The sequence below is a fragment of the Lepisma saccharinum genome, unplaced genomic scaffold (genome assembly GCF_977018435.1).
Source record: "Lepisma saccharinum unplaced genomic scaffold, izLepSacc3.1 HAP1_SCAFFOLD_145, whole genome shotgun sequence".
Taxonomy (NCBI): Eukaryota; Metazoa; Arthropoda; class Insecta; order Zygentoma; family Lepismatidae; genus Lepisma; species Lepisma saccharinum.
In genome coordinates, this window is record NW_028142956.1 from 190,924 (window position 1) to 212,532 (window position 21,609).

General features: G+C 37.0%; 1 protein-coding gene across 1 annotated transcript in view; it reads right to left on the minus strand.

Moving 5' to 3' along the window:
• Positions 1 to 19,501: 19,501 nt before the first annotated feature.
• The window catches only part of LOC145982354 (uncharacterized), a 30,583-nt gene continuing 28,475 nt past the window's right edge, over positions 19,502 to 21,609 (minus strand). Inside the window, exon 4 of the mRNA XM_083115911.1 lies at positions 19,502 to 19,784. Within this exon, the coding sequence (XP_082972037.1) occupies positions 19,587 to 19,784 (198 nt within the window). The 3' untranslated portion in view covers positions 19,502 to 19,586. The remainder of the gene's footprint in view (positions 19,785 to 21,609) is intronic.

The following is a 21,609-nucleotide window of genomic DNA, read 5'->3' on the forward strand; positions in this document are numbered from 1 at the left end:
TACCACAGAGATATTACAGTAGGTGTAGGTTCTACCACCAGAACTTTTCTATCATAATAATACTGGTTATGCTGTACTGTTAGCTAAAGATGCTGATATTTGAGAAACTTAAAAGCTTATTTGCAAAATTTTAGATAAATAATAATCTGTTAGACTGTAAACATATTTTATATCCATTCTGCAAAAGATCCGATGACAAAATTTAAAAATTGTAATCGCCCAGACAAGGACTCGAACCCTGGACAGATAGGTTAAAAGCCTAACGCTATACCAACTAGGTATTCTTTTCTTGAAAAGTTAGTTATGTTAAGAAATTTTTTGAAACACTTGAGAACACTCTTGGTCTGGTTCGACAGAGAAGGAGACAACATTTCCAAATTGTTAAAGACTGGGTGTATTTTTCCACTATAGAGGCCTTCACTATATGTAATTCGAAACCCTAAAGTTCAGCTAGCTTCCAAAATTGAGGTAAAGATTGTGTTTGGCGAGATTAACAAGTTACAATTATATCCAGCTAAAACTCTCAGATTTACTGTACTAGCCAAGGTTTAGTAACATTTTCTTTACTTTAGTACAAATACCAAAGAAATATGTATATTTTATTTATAATTTGACAAAATGTACTAGTATTTAATTCACAAAGTTAGGTAAAAAATAGTATTTTTTACAAATATTGTTACTGCCTTCAAATGTTATGTTATTTAGCCACTAACAACTGGTTTACACTGTTTGGCATCTTTTAAATAGGAAAAGAAGGAATTATTTGTTTAGTATTTTTACTACTTTATATTTATTTCCGAAAACAATTCTACAGTTTAACTTAATTTTAACAAATTGTTACTAATTTACATATCAAAGTTATGTTGTTTAGAGTGTATGAAGGCGTATAAAGTTAATATTTGTACTTATCAGTTCAACTAACAATTATATTTTGCACACAAAAGATAATGTTTACAGTTAAATTACTTGAATCAGAGAATAATATTTTACAGTAATTGATTCATTCAGCACTAGTCAGTACTTTTATGCATCAGAAAGTTTTCTTAATTTTCTATTACGCATGCTATTTTGGGCTATTGTTAAAATGTATTTCTAGGGCAAACTGGTTTAATTTTCTGCTTATAATGCTAAGTTGACAGTTTTCGCACAATGCATTGTGCATTTGTTATATTCTTTACTTACAATCCAAATATTATGCTTATTTAATGCATAACTAACTAACTCTCTAGCCTTCTTAAACCCGAATGTTCATGGCTGCAGCAACACATGCCTTTCATCTGTCCCTGTCCTGAGCAAGATCTATATACTCCTTTCCTTCCCTACCAATTTCCTTTAGGTCCATCTCTACATAATCCCTCCATCTTTGTTTTGGTCTTCCTATTGGTTTTTTACCATCAGGTTTCCCAACAAGAATCCTGTATACTCTTCTTTCCTCTCCCATTTGTACCCCATGATCTACACACCTAAGTTTTCTTGATTTAATCATTCTAATAATATCTGGACATGAATACAAATTATGTACTTCTAAATTATGTAACCTTCTCCACTCATCTGTCTCCTCATCTGTTTTAAGCCCAAATATTTTCCTAAGGATCTTATTTTCAAATACTCTCAATTTATGTTCCTTTTTCAATGTAAGGAACCGTTTATTTACTGTATTTAACTTTTATTTTTTGTAATTAACAAAAATTAAAAGCTTATACTGTAGTTATTATATCTTTTTTTATCAGCTTATTTTGAAATTAATATTATTAGGTATAGTCTTTGATTTATAACTATTATGCTTTTTTATCAATTTATCTAAGAGTACACGCAGACAAACACATGTGTACACACTTTTATGTAAATAGATATGCCTTTTTCTAATATTTTACCATGAAGATTGCACTTTAGCTATTTAAGCAAGGGTAGGCTAAGGTAGGATTTCTGAGAATTTGTTTCAGGATTTTATTGTCCAAGTATAGATGAGAACTGAGAGATAATAATATATTCTGTGGTTTACATTTTAGCTAAAAGTACATTTTATTTAGTGTTTTTGAAAAAATTTAAATAAATACTAAACTCTAAGTTAAAAATTTGTAAATGTATATATGATACAAAACAAAATAAATAAAAATTAATACATACCCTGGAAAAAATCAGTAAAAAGTTGAAAACATCTCTTCTTGCATCCAAAATATAATAACAAATCCTTCCTGACTGCCTTAAATTGTGTTATTTGAGTAATATAAAGCCTAAACTTGTAAAATAAAAGGGTAAAACTTGACGAAACACACTTCATGTGTACAAAATGTAATTCAAACCACATCTAAATTGTGTTATTTGAGGAAACTAGAGAATAATCCTGTAAACTTGGAAAATCTCTCTCTCTCTCTCTCTCTCTCTCTCTCTCTCTCTCTCTCTCTCTGTGTGTGTGCGTGTGTGTGGATGTGTGTGTGTGTGTGAGTGCGTGTGTGTCCAAAATGTAATAAAAAAAACACGTTCAAATCGTGTTATTTGAGTAAATATTAGGCTAAACTTGTGAAATAAACAAATAAAAGTTGAGAACACACACTTTGTGTATCGAAAATATAACTATAAATCTTTCCTGAATAGTGTAAATAGTGTTATTTTGGTAAAAATAGGTATAAATTTGTGAAATAAACAGATAAAAGTTGAGAACACACACTTTGTGTGTCGAAAATGTAACTAAAAGTCTTTCCTGAACAGATTGAATTGTGTTATTTTGATAAAAATAAGGATAAGCTGGGGAAATGTTTGACATAAAGTCAAAGTTTGGTAAAAAATAAACTCAATAATATGTTAAATAGCACACAGTAACATACATTTACTACCTAAATCAATAATCAAAGGGTCCTAGGTTCGTTACCCCGTGATAAAAGCAAATAGTGAAAACTGTAGGCCCAGTCCCTGATAGCTCTCCCTTCTTCCTAGTACAGATTAAAACCCTTACACTTCGTTCTCCTTGTTCAAATTAAAGTACTCGCTCCAATCTAATTGGGTATCCAAAAATCCTTTTTTCTTGTGTTCTCGGTAACCTTGGCTTACTTAGACAGAAATCTGTTCGGACATGCAAGCGTTCTAGCCTAAAACCCGCGCTAAAGAGTCCTTTGTCTTGGGGCAACCCTGAGCAGAATATTGAATTGGCGGCGGAAACCGGTTCTACAAGCGACGCATAGCTTCAAAGATTTGACCTACATCGCGCATTCTCAGACATCCTTTGTTCTAGTGTTCTAGAAAACCTTGGCCTACTTAGACAGAAACATGTTCTAGCACGCAAGCGACGCGCAGTTTCAAAAAATTGACTCTTGCTGCGCATTCCCAGACTTCCTTTGTTGTCTGGATCAAACCCTTCCCATACCCTACGGCGTTGCATACCTTTCACCTGTTCTTGCATTCTAATTAACCTTGGGAAAACCGGTTCTGATTGGTCAATCGGGTTCTTTCTTTGTTCTGGCGTTCTGACGTCATTTGACCTTGACCGCACATCCCCCAAATTCCTTTCTCCTCTACCCTCAGCGCGGAGTTCACCGTCTCCTGTTTCAAACCATCGTCTTTCATAACATAATAACATACATTACTACATACGTAGTACACTATAGGCCTAACCATTTATTACCGTTACATATCGCGGGTTCGAATACCGGGACCGTCTTCTTTCGTACCATTAACACCCTTCATAGCAGTTCATAAACCATAAAAACTTATTTTCAATACTATAAACATTAATTATTATCGTTCCATACATTACATACTTTGTACGTACTTTAGTACCCCTAATTACCTTCTATATACATATTTTTCATAAAATAAATAATTATATATTCATAAAAGTTATAAACATGCTAATTAGTTCTAATTACGTGCAAATTAATTAACACCCGTGCAAATTAATTAACACCCGTGCAAATTAATTAACACCCGTGCAAATTAATTGCGAATATTAAATAGCGACAGCCACTGGCGCGGATACCATCTACTTGTAATTAAATCAAGTTTTGGCATTGGAGTCTAGCTGTAGTTGCTTCAGGGAAATATATACTATCCCCGTTGTAGGCGGGTTTTGGCTCTTTATGGAAATCCAATGTGACGACACTTGCTGATCCGGTAGGCTGGACCGGCAACTTGGTCCCTAAACAGGCATATGAATAACCCCCTAGCACACTTGCCTCTAAGTATTTCCCCGCTCTTCCCTTGCATTGGCGCCCTTTCCTCTTGTTACCTCTTGAGGGTAGCGGAACGGCATACCTCTTATTTTCTTTCGGCTGCAGTAAAAATGTCCTCTGCAATATACACCCGACTGCAATGCTGTCGGTTAACGTATTTAACAATGTTGTTATTCTATTGAAAGAAACTTTTTTAATTTCTTTACATTTTGCTGTTACATGCACGCTACGCCTCTGGTCTACTTTCAATAGACACTGTATAGAAAGTGTAAATATGTATCAATTCAGACTTTACTGTAAAGAAAAGCTATTGCAGTTAACTATTTTTTAGGCGCCCTCTTAAAGATAAATTACCACCGACCTCTTGGGAGTCCCAGTCCGACCCTGATTTATAAAATAACACAGATTTACAAATAATAGCATTATTATAAAGGAAAAAATTAAATAACGTTATAACTCAAGTGCAACACTAAATAAAGCATTATAGACTATGTTCCATTCCCTATATTTAACAATCAACTATATTTGGTTTAGTACATGTGCACCTTAACAAGGCATTATATATCAATGTCACCATACATTCTTAACCAATTTTAGGAGGCTTAGGCTTTGCATCCAGTGGCGGGCCACGTTTGATGCCTCCAGACATCCAAACACAGCCGATGGTGTTTTCTTCGGCGTCAAAGGCTTTTACATAAATTGTTTGGTTTCCTTCAAAACTTCTGAGATGATCAACGGCAAGGATTAAATCGACATTGAATGGCTCCTTACGTTCAAGGTGTCCATGAAAAATACAGAAATTCAGTCAAGTGAGTTGCCCGAAGTGCCCAAAATGAAGAACACTGAGGAAAAGACAGTACCTGAAAAGGAAAGTGCTTCAAGAGTCACCACCACTCGACTGGGAAGAAGAGTGAACCCTCCACAGAAGCTGAGTTAGTTAGTACAAAACTCATGTTATGAACACTATTGATTGTGTAGAGTCACTAAATGTCTTTGTGTGACTCTAGGTGGGAGAATGTTCGAAATAGAAAAGCAGTAATCTGTGTGTTTGCTTGATATGAAGTAGTTGTATTGATACTATTATAAACTCACTTATAGCGTAGAAATGAAGAGGTTATTTGATTGAACAATCCGATTTGGCTATACTTAAAACAATGTCAAGAGGGGCATATACCCCAATTCTTCAAGTGTGATATGCTTTTAATCCCAAGAATTCTGAATTCTAGTGTAGAAAAGAAGAAGCCTCAACAGACAGATTTGCCTACACTTAAAACTATGCCACGTTCTCATATGATCTTATTGTTTACAGTGTGTTTTTCTGTCAAAATCCCAGGAATCTTGAATTCTAGTGTAGAAATGATGAGCCCCCCCCCCTCAGATTGATTCCGCCATGTGTATATTGATATAAAGCACATAGCTCCTGGGTTCTGAGACCCAGTAGAGTGTGGTGCATAGCCCCATGGTTTTTATTGCCTTGCAATCAAGAGGCTTCTGGGTTTGAGTCCTGATAAAATGTGAAGCCTCCCCTGATTGCAAAGTGTTAATATTGTTGCCTTGTAAACAAGAGGCTCGGGTTTGAGTCCTGATAAAATATGTAAGATTGAAATGCATGTGGCAAAATAATATCTCCACACGTGAGATTTTGAGAATAATTACTGCTAGTTGATATACAACTGATAGCTCCCATATCTGAAACCTGGTAAAGTGTGTTGTACAACAGCATAATAGAGCAAAATTATTTTATATTGGGGATTACCAGAGCCTAGTTATTGCTGTTGTCTGGGTATAAAAGTACCAGCTCAGCCACTAACTGCTGTTATAATTGTTTTAGCATAGTTCTGTTTTTTTTGGACCAAGAAATTTTATATAAATAAACAATAAAAATGCCAAAACAAAAATATTGCAATCAGTGTAATAAAAATATATCTAGTTCTAATTGGTCTAGGCACCGGCATATTTGTGACCCTAAGAAATGCAGAAAGGCCACAAAAAAGTGTCCAAGATGACATAAAATATTAAGCAAGGCATATTACAAAAGGCATTAGTGTAATTCTTATGTACAGTCATCAATATTGCCCCCACAACCATCTACATCTGGTCTGAAAAGGAAGCATGAAACACCTGTTAATGCTAGACCGGCAAAGCAGCCACGCTATGCACCACCTATCCATAGCAGTTTTGCTGGCCAATTAAGGGATTACCGGTTTGTATCAGAGCAAAAATGTGGTATTAAGAATTTTTTGAACAGTGTAAATCCTGATGTGCAGGCAATTCTAAATACACAAAATGGCTCTTATAAGCTGTCCCTCAAATTGTTTACACAATATAAGAAACCAAATGGCACAAATTTTACACAGCCCCACATAACAGAAACTGTACCTGTATATTCAAATACAAATTCAGACAAAATAATAAGCAGTTTGATAGATCAATTGAATATTAAACACTCTGAATTTGCAGCAAAAGAGTCTGGATGGAGCCTATGCGGATCTCCACACAAGTTATATGTTAATATTTCTGAATTCAGCCCATTACAAGGTTCTACATATCTGCCATTACCTGCCAATATCAAAAACAAAAGAGCCGTGGTTAACATAGAAAATACCGACCAGAAATGCTTTTTGTGGTGTATTTTAGCTGCTTTGTTTCCAGTTTTAAGGAATCCTGAGAGAATAAGTTATTATAAACAATATGAACACAATTTTGATGAAGCAATGAAGGGCTTAGAATATCCAATGTCTGTTCAGAATATTGATAAATTTGAAAAAAAGGCCAGGGATATTAATGGTAAACAATTATCTATTAATGTATTTATTTGTTCCACTGGTCGTGGCAATTGCTTGATAGCACCTCTCAGAATCAGTACACTTGATGATGATTCTGCTGTTCCGATTGATCTGCTCTTAATTGAAGGGGATGACACATACCATTACATTTTGATACATAATCTTGAAGTTTTAGTCAGAAAACAACTAGACAAATCCAATACAATATTCAAGTTGTGCAGAAGATGTTTGACTGTATTTGATGGTCAAAAAATGATAAAAGGGGTTCGTGAAAAAAATGCCGAAATTGCTAAAAACAAATTAATTGAGCATCTGAAATACTGTGGCAACCATAAACCTGTTCATATGGTGATGCCAATGCCAAGTGAAAATGCCAAATTCAAAAAATTTGAAGCCTTGTTGGAACACCCAGCATATATAGTCTGTGATTTTGAATCAAATCTCAAACCTCTTGCATTCTGTAGCCCAGACCCTGATGAACCTTCAATTACACCATACCAGCTACATGAACCTTCTAGTTTTTATTATGTTGTTGTACAGGATGGTGGTTAGTAAAAAAGATTCATACATGGGAGCAGATGCCATCAAAGAATTTGCACATAGAATAGAAAATGAGTGCCATGACATAGCATCTAATATCTTATTAAAATCAAAACCTATGTTACCTTTAACAGAGAAACAGATTGAAGATTTCAACAATGCAGAAAAATGCCCGGTATGTGATTCTGAATTTTCAGATACAAATATCAAGGTACATCACCATTCTCATACAGATGGTAAATTCTTAATGGCCCTGTGTAATAGCTGTAATATTAAGATCCAGAGACCAAAATTTGTCCCTATATTTTGCCATGGTGCATCCAATTATGATTTTCATCATTTGATCAGGTACGAGGGGTTTGACAAGCAGAATTTAAATATTTTAGCTGAAAATGATGAAAAATATATAGCTATTAGCAAAATAATTAAAGTTAATGGTGTTCCTATTCACTTAAGATTTCTTGATTCATACAGAATTCTGTCTGCTAGCCTGGCTACACTGGCCACTCAATTATCTGATGATCAATTCAAAATCACATGTGCTTTGTTTCCAAATCAGGACCTGAAATTAATTAGGCGGAAGGGTGTATATCCATATGACTATGTTACAGATTTTTCTAAATTTGATGAATATTCTCTGCCACCACAACAAGCATTTTACAGCAAAATCAGAGGATCTGGAATCACTGATGATGATTATCACCATGCCCAGTTGATGTGGAACAATTTAAAATGCCAGAAATTTGGTGATTATCACAAGGCATATTTAAAACTTGATGTCACTCTCTTGGCTGATATACTTCAGGCATTCAGAAAATCTTCCATGCAAAATTATAAGCTGGATCCAATGTACTTTTACAGTGCTCCTGGGCTAGCATGGTCTGCAATGTTTTTGAACACTAAAATGCAATTGGATCTGATCCAGGATCAGGACATGTATCTGTTTATGGAACAATGTATAAGAGGAGGCATGGTGCAATGTTCTCAAAGATATGCCAGAGCAAATAACAAATATATTCCTGATTATGATCCAGCACTGCCGTCAAATTATATACTGTATGTGGATGCAAACAGCCTCTATGGTTATGCTATGATGGATAAACTGCCATATGCAGGGCTTGAGTGGGTTGAAGATTTCAATATTGAATATCTTAAGGATTTTGATGACAGTAACTATGGCCTGTTCTTAGAGGTTGATCTGACAATTCCAGATAATTTACACAACATATTTTCTGATCTGCCCCCAATTCCTGAGGTTCAGTGCTCACCTGACTCTAAACAAAAGAAATTGATGATGACTCTGGAGCCAAAACAGGGTTATGTCATATATTACAAAAACCTCCAGTTCCTGATGCATCATGGTGTTCAAGTGACCAAAATTGGCAAAGTTTTGAGGTTCAGGCACTCAAGATGGTTGAAACCATATATTGATACAAACACAGAGCTTCGAACATCTGCAATGAGCCAATTTGATAAAACTTTGTTTAAATTGATGGTCAATTCTGTGTATGGCAAAACAATAGAAAATGTCAGAAAACATAGCGATGTTAAATTAATTACTGACCCCAGAAGGAGCAAAAAATTGATTGCAAAGCCTAATTTCAATTATAGAAGAATTTATGATGAAAATATGGCACTCTTCAACATGAAAAAAACAAAGATTAAGTTTGATAAGCCTATTTATGTAGGGGCTGTGATATTGGAATTGGCCAAATTACACATGTTAAAGCTCTATTATGATGTGCTGAAACCTTTTTATGGTGATTGTGTAAAACTGATGTACATGGACACAGACAGTTTTGTTCTTGATATTCAAACAGAAGATGTTTATCAAGATATAACACAGCCTGCATTGCTTGAATATTTTGATACCAGTGAACATACAAGGATTCAACCCCACAACAAAAAGGTGCCTGGCAAGTTAGAAGATGAGACACTTGGTGATGTTATTGTGGCATTTGCTGGGTTAAGGGCCAAGATGTACAGCTTTGAAACATGTAGTGGTGCTGTTGCCAAAAAAACCAAGGGCATTGGCAGAGTAACTGTGGACAAAGAGCTTGAATTTGAGGATTACAAAAATTGTCTCAAATCATGTAGCACAATCAGAACATCAGAAAATAGAATTCAGAGTGTGGATCACTTATTGACTAGCAATATTGTAAGAAAAGTGGCTCTGGACCCACATGATGATAAGAGATGCATTTTGTCATGTGGCATACATACTCTACCATGGGGTCATTGTGATTTGAAAAATGGCAATCAATGCCCAATTACAGAGCATGATTTGAAATAAATAAACATGCCTATGAACTTATTTGGGTTAAAAAAACAGGCTATTATGGACCTGCCAACACCACAAGCCTCTTCTGATATAATATCTAAACTAAGTGCTTTGTTAATTATTCATCTGAACAGCATACTTACAGATGTTGATGATAAAACAGGTAAAACATTGTACATATTTAACAATAATTTAAATTATTACCAATTACCTGTAGGTGGTCAATTACAATTTATTACAACCCCTGAGGGTGATGTTAAAATTTCAGTAGGGAAAAATATTTATAGAATTAAGCACTCAAACATGGTTTCTGGCACTGTATATACTGTTTCTGCTGGTAACTGCTTATATATTGAGGTCTCTGGATCTTATGACAAGCTTAAACCCTTTTTTATAGAATTAAGAATTAGATATTCAATAATAAATAACCGCTAAAACAAAAATGCCTAATGATATATTTGGCCATACAAGACATGAAGATCACAGTGATGAGATTCTGATGCTTGATGTCAGAGTCAAGAAATTAAGAAGTGATTTACAAGCTTTACAAACCACACTCAATGCCAGTCTTCAACTAGAAATTAGAAATTTGCAATCACAATGCATGGACCCTCTTCTTAAAATTGATTCTGAACTCAAATTATTGCTTCAGAAATATACTGACTTGGCCACATTAGATAATTTTCAAAGTTTAGAAGAAGCTGTAGCAGCTCTTCAAGCCAAATTTAAGACCCAGGCTAACAACTCTGAGCAATTGAAACAACAATTAGAAGAACAGATTTATAATGTCCAGACGCAGCTCCAAACAATTGTCAAAAACATTAAAATAACAAGAAGATTTTGATCTAGTGATTTCCACTCTAAAGGAACAGATTCAATCATTACAGATACCTAATCTGGACCCCTTGAACAATGCCATAGCCGAGGTTAAAGAAAAAATTGAGACACTTAAAAATTTTATGAACAACTTGCCATCTTCTGATGCTTTGAGTGCAATAACTCGGAGTGTTGCCAATATTAAGCTGCAACTTGAAACATATGAAGATTTTGGAAAAATTCAAAGTACCATAACCCATCTTGAGGGTACAATAGCAGCAGTGCAAAGTGATTTGACAAATGTACAAGAATCTCTAGAATCTCGCCTGCCTGGTATTGTAGATACCCTTGTCAGTGTCCAGCAACAGATCACAAAGCTTGAAAACCTCAAAACTGAATCTGAGCTATCTCATTTTCATTACTTGATCGATGATATCCAAACAAAGCTTGAAATTTTACAACAATCAACACCCACTCAGGCAGATATAGCCCTGCTCCAAGATGCTATGCGTAGTGTGGTTGATGCTTCTGAATTAAATGATGTGAAATTGGCACTTGAATCTTTGCAAAATACTGTATCAAATCTGCCTACATCACAGGAACTTAAAAATATTAAGAGGGCAGTGAATCGCATATTGAAATCAGAAGATATCAGGAATATCCAGACAGAGATCAAACAACTCACTCAGACAGTGGCCACTCTACCAACCAATCAACATATTAATGAACTGCATGCCCTGTTTGAGGATATCAGAAGACAGGTCCATGATCTTACAACCCAAAATTCAAAATTGGCAGTTGTTGAAAATTTACAGCAAATTGTAGCTAATATCAAGCTACAGCTAGGGACCATGGAATCCAATCAAGCAAGTGCTTTGTCTGTTTTTGCCACGAAGCTACAAGAGATTGTGCAACAATACAAAAAACTTGTTGTGGACATAAAAATCAAGCCAGGCCATGATGATGTTGTTAGGACCATCAATGAGCACCTTGAATCTGTAACAAGCAGATTGCTTACAGCAGAAAAAGAAATAACAGACATAATCGAGAATCCTAAACATACAGTAATTCTTGAATTGTACAGCATCCCCAACAAAGAATACGATTCACCATTTACACCAGGTGGCAAAATATATATGCTGTCCCCTGCACAATTTTATTACCAGTTTTTTGTTGGCGGCACACTGAGACCAATCAAGATCAAATATTGGCTTCAACCACAGGCACACCACTACCCCACCTTATCAATAACAAATGCTGACAACAAAGCAAAAATCACCAGTGTAGAGTTAGAGGATTTTACAGACCCCAATACATTAGAAACAGCCTATGCTGAAGATGATGGCTCTCTGGAATTTAAAATATAAATAGAGGACAAATTATATTTAGAAAATCCTGTAGTATCAGCTGCTGAACACCCCATAGTTGCAGTATTCTTGTTTACATATTATGTCTAGACAAATTATTGTTGATGAATTACACAGACAAGCCAGACATAATTATAAGAGACTGCCAGTAGTCACAAAAGGCATAGATGATTTATGGCAGTGCGACTTGATTGAGATGGCAAGTGGACAGCTGAAAAACTTAGACAAAATCAACAAGGGCTACAAGTATCTACTCACTGTAATAGACACATTTTCAAAATTTGCCTGGGCTGTGCCACTCAAATCCAAGGCTGGAAAATGTGTTACAGAAGCCATCAGAACAATCATCAATCAGAGTGGAAGATCACCGCGCTATTTGCAAACAGATAATGGCAAAGAATTTTATAATTCTGTGTTCCAACAATTTATTAAAAGCCAGTCGAGTTACAGTGATCTCAAGGCCTCAATTGTAGAGAGATTCAACAAAACCCTAAAAAATCTAATGTATAAACAATTTACACTTCAAGGTAATTTATAAATGGTTCAGTATTCTTACAGAAGAAAATTGTCTAATTTTATAGTGAATGACACTAAGGGGATTGGATATCTTATAAAAATTATTAATACTCTACCACCTAAATTTTGGAATATTTCTGAGGGTCGGGGGCTTGTTAATGACATTATAAACAAGCTGCCATTTGAACTACACATTCCAGGCTATCAGTATTGTGGTCCAGGTACAAAACTAGATCATAGATTAAACAGAGGTGATCCTGGTGTTAATCCCCTAGATGCTGCTTGTAGAGACCATGACATAGCATACAACACACATTCTGATCTTGACAAGAGACATGTTGCAGACAAGAAATTAGAAGAGGCTGCATTTGGGAGATTTGTAAGCAAAGATGCTTCTTTGAGTGAAAAAATAGCAGCATTGGGAACCACCATAGCTATGAACACCAAACAAAAACTGGGGTGGGGGCTGTGAATATGTATATAATAAACCTAGAATGAAGGCCAAGGGTGTTATGTATCAGATACCTTATGCAGGTCTTAAATCTCTTAAAACTATTGATAGTCTTTTAACCAAAAAGCAGCGCAAGAAAAAAAGCTCTTGTATTGCCAAGGGCCATGGTATGAAATTGTTGCTTAGTACCCCCCAATTAAAAAAATTACAGCAATCAAGAAAAAAATCACATGTAGGTGGATTTATATTTACTATCCCGGCCATCTTAGCTGCTCTCGGGGCTGTGGGGAGCTTGGCCGGGGGATCAGCTGCCATAGCAAAAACAGTAATAGATGCCAAGAAAAATAGGGCAGAATTAGATGAGCAGAGGCGCCATAACCTGGCCATGGAGAAACAAGGCAAAGGTGTTAAGAGAGCCATGAATAAGTTTAAAAAAACAAGAGCCGCTTACAAACCAAGATATTGAAGCTTTAATCAAGCCACTGGGCATCAAAAATTTTAGAGGTGTGTACATGTCTGATTCTTTACCGGAACAACCACTCAACAAAGAGTGTGGCATTGTTAATTTGGATAAGTACAAAAATCAGGGCACTCACTGGATTTGTTATCTTAAATATTTAAAAAATGAGGCATTTGTGTTTGATTCATTTGGAGGTATTCCACCTGAAAATTTAATAAAATATCTAAAATCAACTAATCTTTATTACAATAATACCCGTGTTCAAAATTTCAAAGATGTTAATTGCGGACATTTGTGTTTATCTGTTCTTAGATATATGTCCCAAATAAATAAACCATCAATTGAAGATTTTCAAAAGGCCTTGTGGTATTTAAAACATCATGGGGGTATTCCATCTCACCAGCCAAAATTCAATATTGAAACTCAGATTACATGATGACATAGTGTATCCCAAAACAATAGCTCTCAGAGCATTTTATGGCATGTACTTGATCCCTAATATTAGACACCACAACAACACAATTGCAGTAGGGGATCAAAAAATTGTCATCACTCCAGGGCAGTATAATCTGTCTACTCTAAATGCTCAATTACCCAGAGGTGTAGTGTTAAGTCAAAATTCTGTCACTCACAGAGTAGAGATTGTATCTGCTACAGAAACAGTGGATCTGGGTACTATAGGAGAGCTGTTAGGATTTGAGAACAACACAAAACTTGAACCAGCCATCAAACACACTGCTATTAATATACCCAAATTCTTAGCCATAGAGACTCTGAATATTCACTGTAATGTGGCCGAGGGTATGATCACCAAATCAAATGGCATAGGCACTCACAAACAAACTGGCATCATTGCAACATTTAAACCTAATTCTGAATTTATGGAGCCAATCATCTACACTCCATCCCCAACATTATACCTAGTCTTACCATAAATACTGTCCCAAAGTTGTAAGTAAATAGACACAAAATGGTGAGAGATATTGTAATATCAGAATAACATGAGGTGCATGGATGCATTATGAACCAAAATCACAAATAATTATTCGAAATGGCCACCTTTAGCACTGACACACTTCTGAAGTCTTCGTGGCCACTCATCAATGGAATTACGCAACACATCAAGTGGAAACTCCGCAGCTGCCTTCTGAAGAGACCGCTGTAAACTGTCAATATTGGGATGTCTATCCTTGCAAGCCATCTACTGAAGTTTGGACCACAATTTGTAGTCCAAAGGGTTTAAGTCTGGACTGGCAGAGGGTCAATCTGACGTGGAAATGAAGTCTGGAACATTTGCCTCCAACCACTGCTGGGTGGTGCGGGCTTTGTGTGCTGGGGCTAAGTCCTGCTGGAAGCTCCAGTTCTCTCCATGGAAGATGGTGTCGGTAAGATTCTTGCATAGTTTCTTAAGCACTGTCTGCTGGTACACTTTGGCTGAAGTTTTGACCCCCTTTTCACAAAAATGGAGATCCGTTGTTCCTTCGTAGCTCACACCCCACCACACCATGACTGATGCAGGATAGTGACCCCTCTGGATCCTGGGGACCTTGTCAACAGCTTCCCGAGAGGATGTGGCATACACCCTGTCATTTTGGGCATTGAAAGTCTCCTCAACACTGAAATTTTTTTCATCAGTGAAAAGGATTCGACGGTGCCCATTTGCCGCGTAACACTGAAGTAACCGCTTTGATTTCCGGAGCCTCTGGAGCTTCAGTTCACTTGTCAAGAGATGTCCTTTGCGTCGTTTGTAGGCATGGAGTCCCAGGTCACTGCGTAACGTACGAGACACCGACATTTTTGAAATCTTTAGCTCACGAGCCATCACTGACTGTTTCCGTGCAGGATTTCGTCGCACTCGTGCCGCCACTGCTTTTACAAGTTCTGGTGTTCGTACTGTGCGTGGTCTTCCTTGCCGTGGGCGATCTTTAACAGTACCAGTCTCAGCAAAGCGCTGGATAGTGCGGTACACAAATTTCTTGGAGATTTTCAGCTCCTGGAGGGTTTAGAAAATCTCCCCTGGTGATTTGCCTACCTTGTGCAACGCTACCACGGCCACACGATTTTCGTACTCACCCCATTCCATCTTGAACATTTACAACAGACACCTTTCCACTTGCCCAGCTCAACAAGCAATGACTCAGGCTTCACGCTACCGCTCTTGCCGTCTCTCGCTTGTAGGGGTGGATGTACAGCCACCCTCAAACGTTGGGACAGTATTTATGGTAAGACTATGTATTTTCCTGTGTGCCATAATAGAATAGATTATATTGAGTTGATGGTCACTAATGAAAAAGAAGAATTAGTTGATTTTGCTGGAGCCACAACAACTGCTATCATAGAAATTAATATTTAAATAAAAATACATACAAAAAAAATGGAAAATATTGAGAGTTATGAGCTACAATCATTCCCCCCAAACAGAAGGACATTTGCAAATTTAAATCAACCCAACACAGAGATTGAGGTTGATCTTGATGTAGGGGATGGCTTTATACACCCCCACAGAGCAGATCTATACATCAAATTTGATGTTGTAAAGCTCGATGGTACAGATTATCCGGCAAATTCAAATATAAGATTGGTGGACAATTTTGTGGCGCATCTGTTCTCTGAAGTTGAGATCAGAAAACATGGTGTTGTTATAAACAGAGTAGATTATCCCGGCATTACCTCCACAGCTTTGGCCACACTAAAATTATCCAAAACTGAGGCTTCTTACTACAAAATAGGTGGATTTGAGGCTGGTGATAAAATTATATCTAAAAGCCACACTGTGCTGTTCCCCATGCGCCTATTGCCAGGATTCTTCTCAGATTACAAAGATATTATATGGAAGGGTGGTTTAAGAATCACATTTAGAAGAGCTGCCAATGATAATAATGCTTTGATGAGGTACAGTGCAATAAACTCTACCGGGGAAGCTCTGCCTAATACCCTACCTGATGAAGGCAAATGCATTATTCAGACTATGGAGCTAAGAATCCCGGTTGTTGAATATGAGGCCAGTTATGCTCCTAAATACAAAGCAGATATAATAAAAAATCCACAGATTCCTCTACAATTTTATACATATCAATGTGTACAGAAGCCTGCATCTGGTACCTATTATGAGTTTGATGCTACAAATTCATTCTCCAGTATACAATATGACATGCCGGATTTTGTGGTGGTACTGTTTCAGACTGGAAGACACAATAATCAGGAAAAAAATTCAAGTAAATTTGATAACTGCAACATCAAGAACATATATCTTAAAAATGGCAGAAATGAGGTATTCCCCAGAGAAAATTATAATTTAGACATGTCCAAGGATGATTTCCTCAAATTATATGAAGCATTTACAGCATACAAAAGGGTCACTACTGGCAATACTGACATGTATTACACACCAGATGAATTCAAAGCACAGAGACCCATGTTTGTCATCAACACTTCAAAAAGGAAACAAGTTGTTGTTAATGACAGGACAAACATTAAAATTATCTGTGAATTCCACGAAACACTCCCTGATGACACCATATGTAGTGTTATTCTCATAGGTGAAAAATCATATGTTTATGATGTAAGAAATGAGAGAGTTACAGAGCAATTCTAGAGGGCCGACTCAAACACAGAAGCCTTTTGATTACAAGGCAATAATACCAACATTTTGCCGTCAGGGAGGCCCATACACTCTACCAGGTTTGAAACCTGGGGGGCCTCTTGATTTTAAAACATATAAGCCATGGAACTATGTCTACACCACTTCTGCTTTTTGCAGGAAAGCTCAAATACAGCACTTCTGCTTTTTGCAGGAAAGCTCAAATACAGCACTTCTGCTTTTTGCAGGAAAGCTCAAATACAGCACTTCTGCTTTTTGCAGGAAAACTCAAACACACTCTACCAGGTTTGAAACCTGGGGGGCCTCTTGATTATAAGACATATAAGCCATGGAACTATGTCTACAGCACTTCTGCTTTTTGCAGGAAAGCTCAAATACAGCACTTCTGCTTTTTGCAGGAAAGCTCAAACACAGAAATGTGCAATGAATATTCTGTAAGTTACACACTCGGGTATATATTATCACAACAAGACAAAACCTGAATCCAATTCAGGAACTATGTCTACAGCACTTCTGCTTTTTGCAGGAAAGCTCAAACACAGAAATGTGCAATGAATATTCTGTAAGTTACACACTCGGGTATATATTATCACAACAAGACAAAACCTGAATCCAATTCAGGAACTATGTCTACAGCACTTCTCCTTTTTGCAGGAAAGCTCAAATACAGCACTTCTGTTTTTTGCAGGAAAGCTCAAACACAGAAAAGTACAATTAATATTCTGTAAGTTACACACTCGGGTATATATTATCACAACAAGACAAAACCTGAATCCAATTCAGGCTTTGCATGACAACATGCAAGAGGCCATTATTCTCTTTACTAAGAATTTTTCCCTTGGAGTTAATGACATGATGGATGGCATGTAATTTTCCCTGAAAAAGCACAGTGTAGATTATATCTCTTGCATGCCAGCAGATATAATCTCCCAGGTGTGCAAATTGCTTGCATGTTCTTTCTAATCTTTGATCAATTCCATGTCCCGGCCAGCAATAAATTATGCACACCTGCCCTTGCCCTAATGTATTGATCTGTAAGTTGAAGAGCATAAGAATATAAATATTTTTGGTTTAGTAATCAAAAAGCTTCTGGGTTTGAGTCGGCCCCCTCTAGAATCAATCTGAGGGGGGGCTCATCATTTCTACACTAGAATTCAAGATTCCTGGGATTTTGACAGAAAAACACACTGTAAACAATAAGATCATATGAGAACTTGGCATAGTTTTAAGTGTAGGCAAATCTGTCTGTTGAGGCTTCTTCTTTTCTACACTAGAATTCAGAATTCTTGGGATTAAAAGCATATCACACTTGAAGAATTGGAGCATATGCCCCTCTTGACATTGTTTTAAGTATAGCCAAATCGGATTGTTCAATCAAATAACCTCTTCATTTCTACGCTATAAGTGAGTTTATAATAGTATCAATTCAACTACTATATGAGTATTCTGTGTATGTTTTTGATGTGAATATTCTGTGTATTTTTTTTGCGGGATACTTATTCTGTGACCGGCAAGAGAAATGTCGTGTATTGGATGACTGTGTGTGAGATTAAACCTTAATTTATGGTGTTTCGTTTTTTAACATTATACAATGAGAACCATCCGTTTGCATTAGTCAGAATGAAATGTCATTATGTTAGCGATAGATTGATTGTAATATTACCGTCTAGTTCGCTGCACTTCTTGACACCAGGTGTAGTGCAGGTGTATTCCGGTGGCAGGCTGGTGCAAGGAAATGACGTCCAACCAAGTAGACGGAAAGCGGTGTTCAAGTTCAGAAGATTCAACAAATGCCTGTCTGCTGCTTTCAATGTTCATTTGATTAGTTACCACGCACCACGTTACCATACACCACATGCTAAACATTTCCAGAACGTAGTGTAAACGATGCAGGCACCAAATACACTACTTGACACCAAAACCAACGAAGTAGAGGAGTCGGTATTGCACCGTGTAACCAACTAGACGAGCGAGTGCAGAGAGTGTCAAAATGTGCAGCGAACTAGACTGGGATAACATATGCTTGTGGGAAACAGAAATTTTTTTTTTGGTCTGAGCCGATACCGATGCCGATGTAACGGTATCGGCCCATATCAGTGGTATCGCTATCGGAAAGTTTACGGTTACCAATACCGACCGATACTGTTCCGGCATTTTTATCCTTCACAGGCTCTGCAAAAATACCTCTCGACATATTCACGAAGTCTAATATCCTCTCTCCTTTTGCACCAGTTTTGAGTTCCAAAAAATATTTTGTCATAACATAACGTGTAATTTAGTATTCTAATGTAATTTTTGTACATATTTTAAAGCAAATATCTTGGTCATTTCATGCATATCTTTTGAGTGGAATACTTGCACACTATTCTTAATGAATATATTGAAAACTTACAATTATTGAAATTTTCAAGTATCGGTATCGGTATAGGTGGGAATCAATATCGGTATCGGCTCAGTCCTATTGCTTTTAATTTGCTCAAATTGTAATGTATAAAAATTGAACAACGTGCAGGTAAATCAGAAGTTTTATTTTCCAAACATATTACATTTAATTAGCTGAATAGGATAGACTCATTTTCACAAAACTACTCACATTTCCGTTCTATCCAGTGCCTGTAAACATTTTGTTACCCTGTAGTGGCTGTACCTCAATGGTGAACTTCATATAAAAGCAGCCTATTTCTGTCCCTTCTGCATTGAACAATTTGGCGATGGATTTGTGACTACCTCCCAGATGCTTCAAGTGATCCACCCACTCGTTGACATCTATTACGAGTGGTTCTTCCCTTACAAGACGGCCCTGAAAAGAAAACCAAACACAGAAATTATATTTGTTCCTCAAAACTAATTTAAAATGTGGAAGGTAATTCAATATTATTCTTGGTTTTGTTGTGGCCCATTTTAAACTTGAAACAAGAAAACATAAAATGGTGTGCAATATTATATCTTATACGCCGGACAGTCAAATGAAACTTTTTTCTTTCTTTGCTTTTTATCTAAAGGGTGATCCATAAAGAACGCCGGATTTGAAAAGGACGCCATATTATTTTTTGGTTGGTTGGCAGCATTGTTTGTGCGATTGTTGTTACCAGTTATCATTGAGGTTTTGTGTTGAGAAGCATTTCAGTTGTTCTACTGTTTGTGTGTGTTGTTAACACCATGGAAAGGTACAGAAAGGAACAGCGAGTTTTGATTGTCAAAATGCACTACAAGAATGGTGAAAGTTTCGCAGTGACTGTTCGGCAACTCCGTACAAAACTTGGTCATCTTCATGCACCGAACGAATCAACTTTTCGCAGGTTGATCAAGAAATTTGAAGAAACTGGATCAACACAAGACATCAAAAGCCCTGGACGCCCTCGAAGTCCCCGGAGTGAAGCAAACGTTGCTTTTGTGCGTGATTCTGTTGCTGTGAGTCCTGCAAAATCGTATCAATCACCGTCGTGCTCAAGAACTGCATATGGCGCCAACAACAATGCAAAGAATCTTGACGAAAGATCTGCACTTGCACGCATACAAAGTGCAGTTAACGCAGGAACTGAAACCAGCGGATCATGGAAAACGACGGCAATTTGTTGACTGGATCCTTGAAAGGGAACGAGAGAATGAGGGTTTCGCAAAGCGCATCATTTTCAGCGATGAAGCTCATTTTCATTTAAACGGGTTCGTATACAAGCAGAATTGTCGAATATGGGGATCTGAGAACCCAAGAGTGATTCAGGAAAAGGAAATGCATCCTCAGAGAGTTACGGTTTGGTGTGGGATTTGGAGTGGGGGTTTGATCGGTCCTTACTTTTTTGAAGACGAAAAAGGAAATGCTCTGACAATGAATGGAATTCGTTACCGTACAATGCTAACTGATTTTCTTTTGCCTCGTTTGGATCAAATGAACATCGAAAATGTATGGTTCCAACAAGACGGCGCAACTTGCCACACTTCAGGAGAAACAATCAATCTGCTGCGTGAGAAATTCCCGGACAGAATAATCTCGTTGCGAGGAGACCAAACCTTACCACCTCGATCTTGTGACTTGACACCATGTGACTTTTTTCTTGTGGGGGTACACCAAGTCACAAGTTTACCAGAACAAACCACGAAATTTGTTGCAACTTAAGCAAGACATTCGACGTGTCCTCAAAACACTTGATGGTGAAATGTGTGATCGGGTCATGGTGAATTTCATGGACCGAGTGATTGCGTGTAGGGCTAGTAGGGGGGTCATATGCCCGATATTGTTTTCCATGTTTAAACCTTAATATATCCTGAAGAGAATGGTATGTGTTTCGTGCTCTTTTTTTTCAAAAATGAATTTCATTTATAGTAACTTCAAATCCGGCGTTCTTTATGGATCACCCTTAGAGATTTCTGCATGTAAAGTTGCACAAGTGTCCTGCATTTTATCACAGACCATTGCTGATTCACATATATATTCAAGTCTGAGTTAGTCCCTGTATACCTCAAGAAGAACATTTGTAATCTATGTGCAGTCACTTATGAGCAACCGCGAATGTGTTTCCACAAAATACGTAACAAACACGTTATGCGCCACCCGCAACTCTCAGTTGTGCGCCTCTACTTTTTTATGAAGAAAAGTATTCCTTTCTAAAATATTAATACAATTAAAA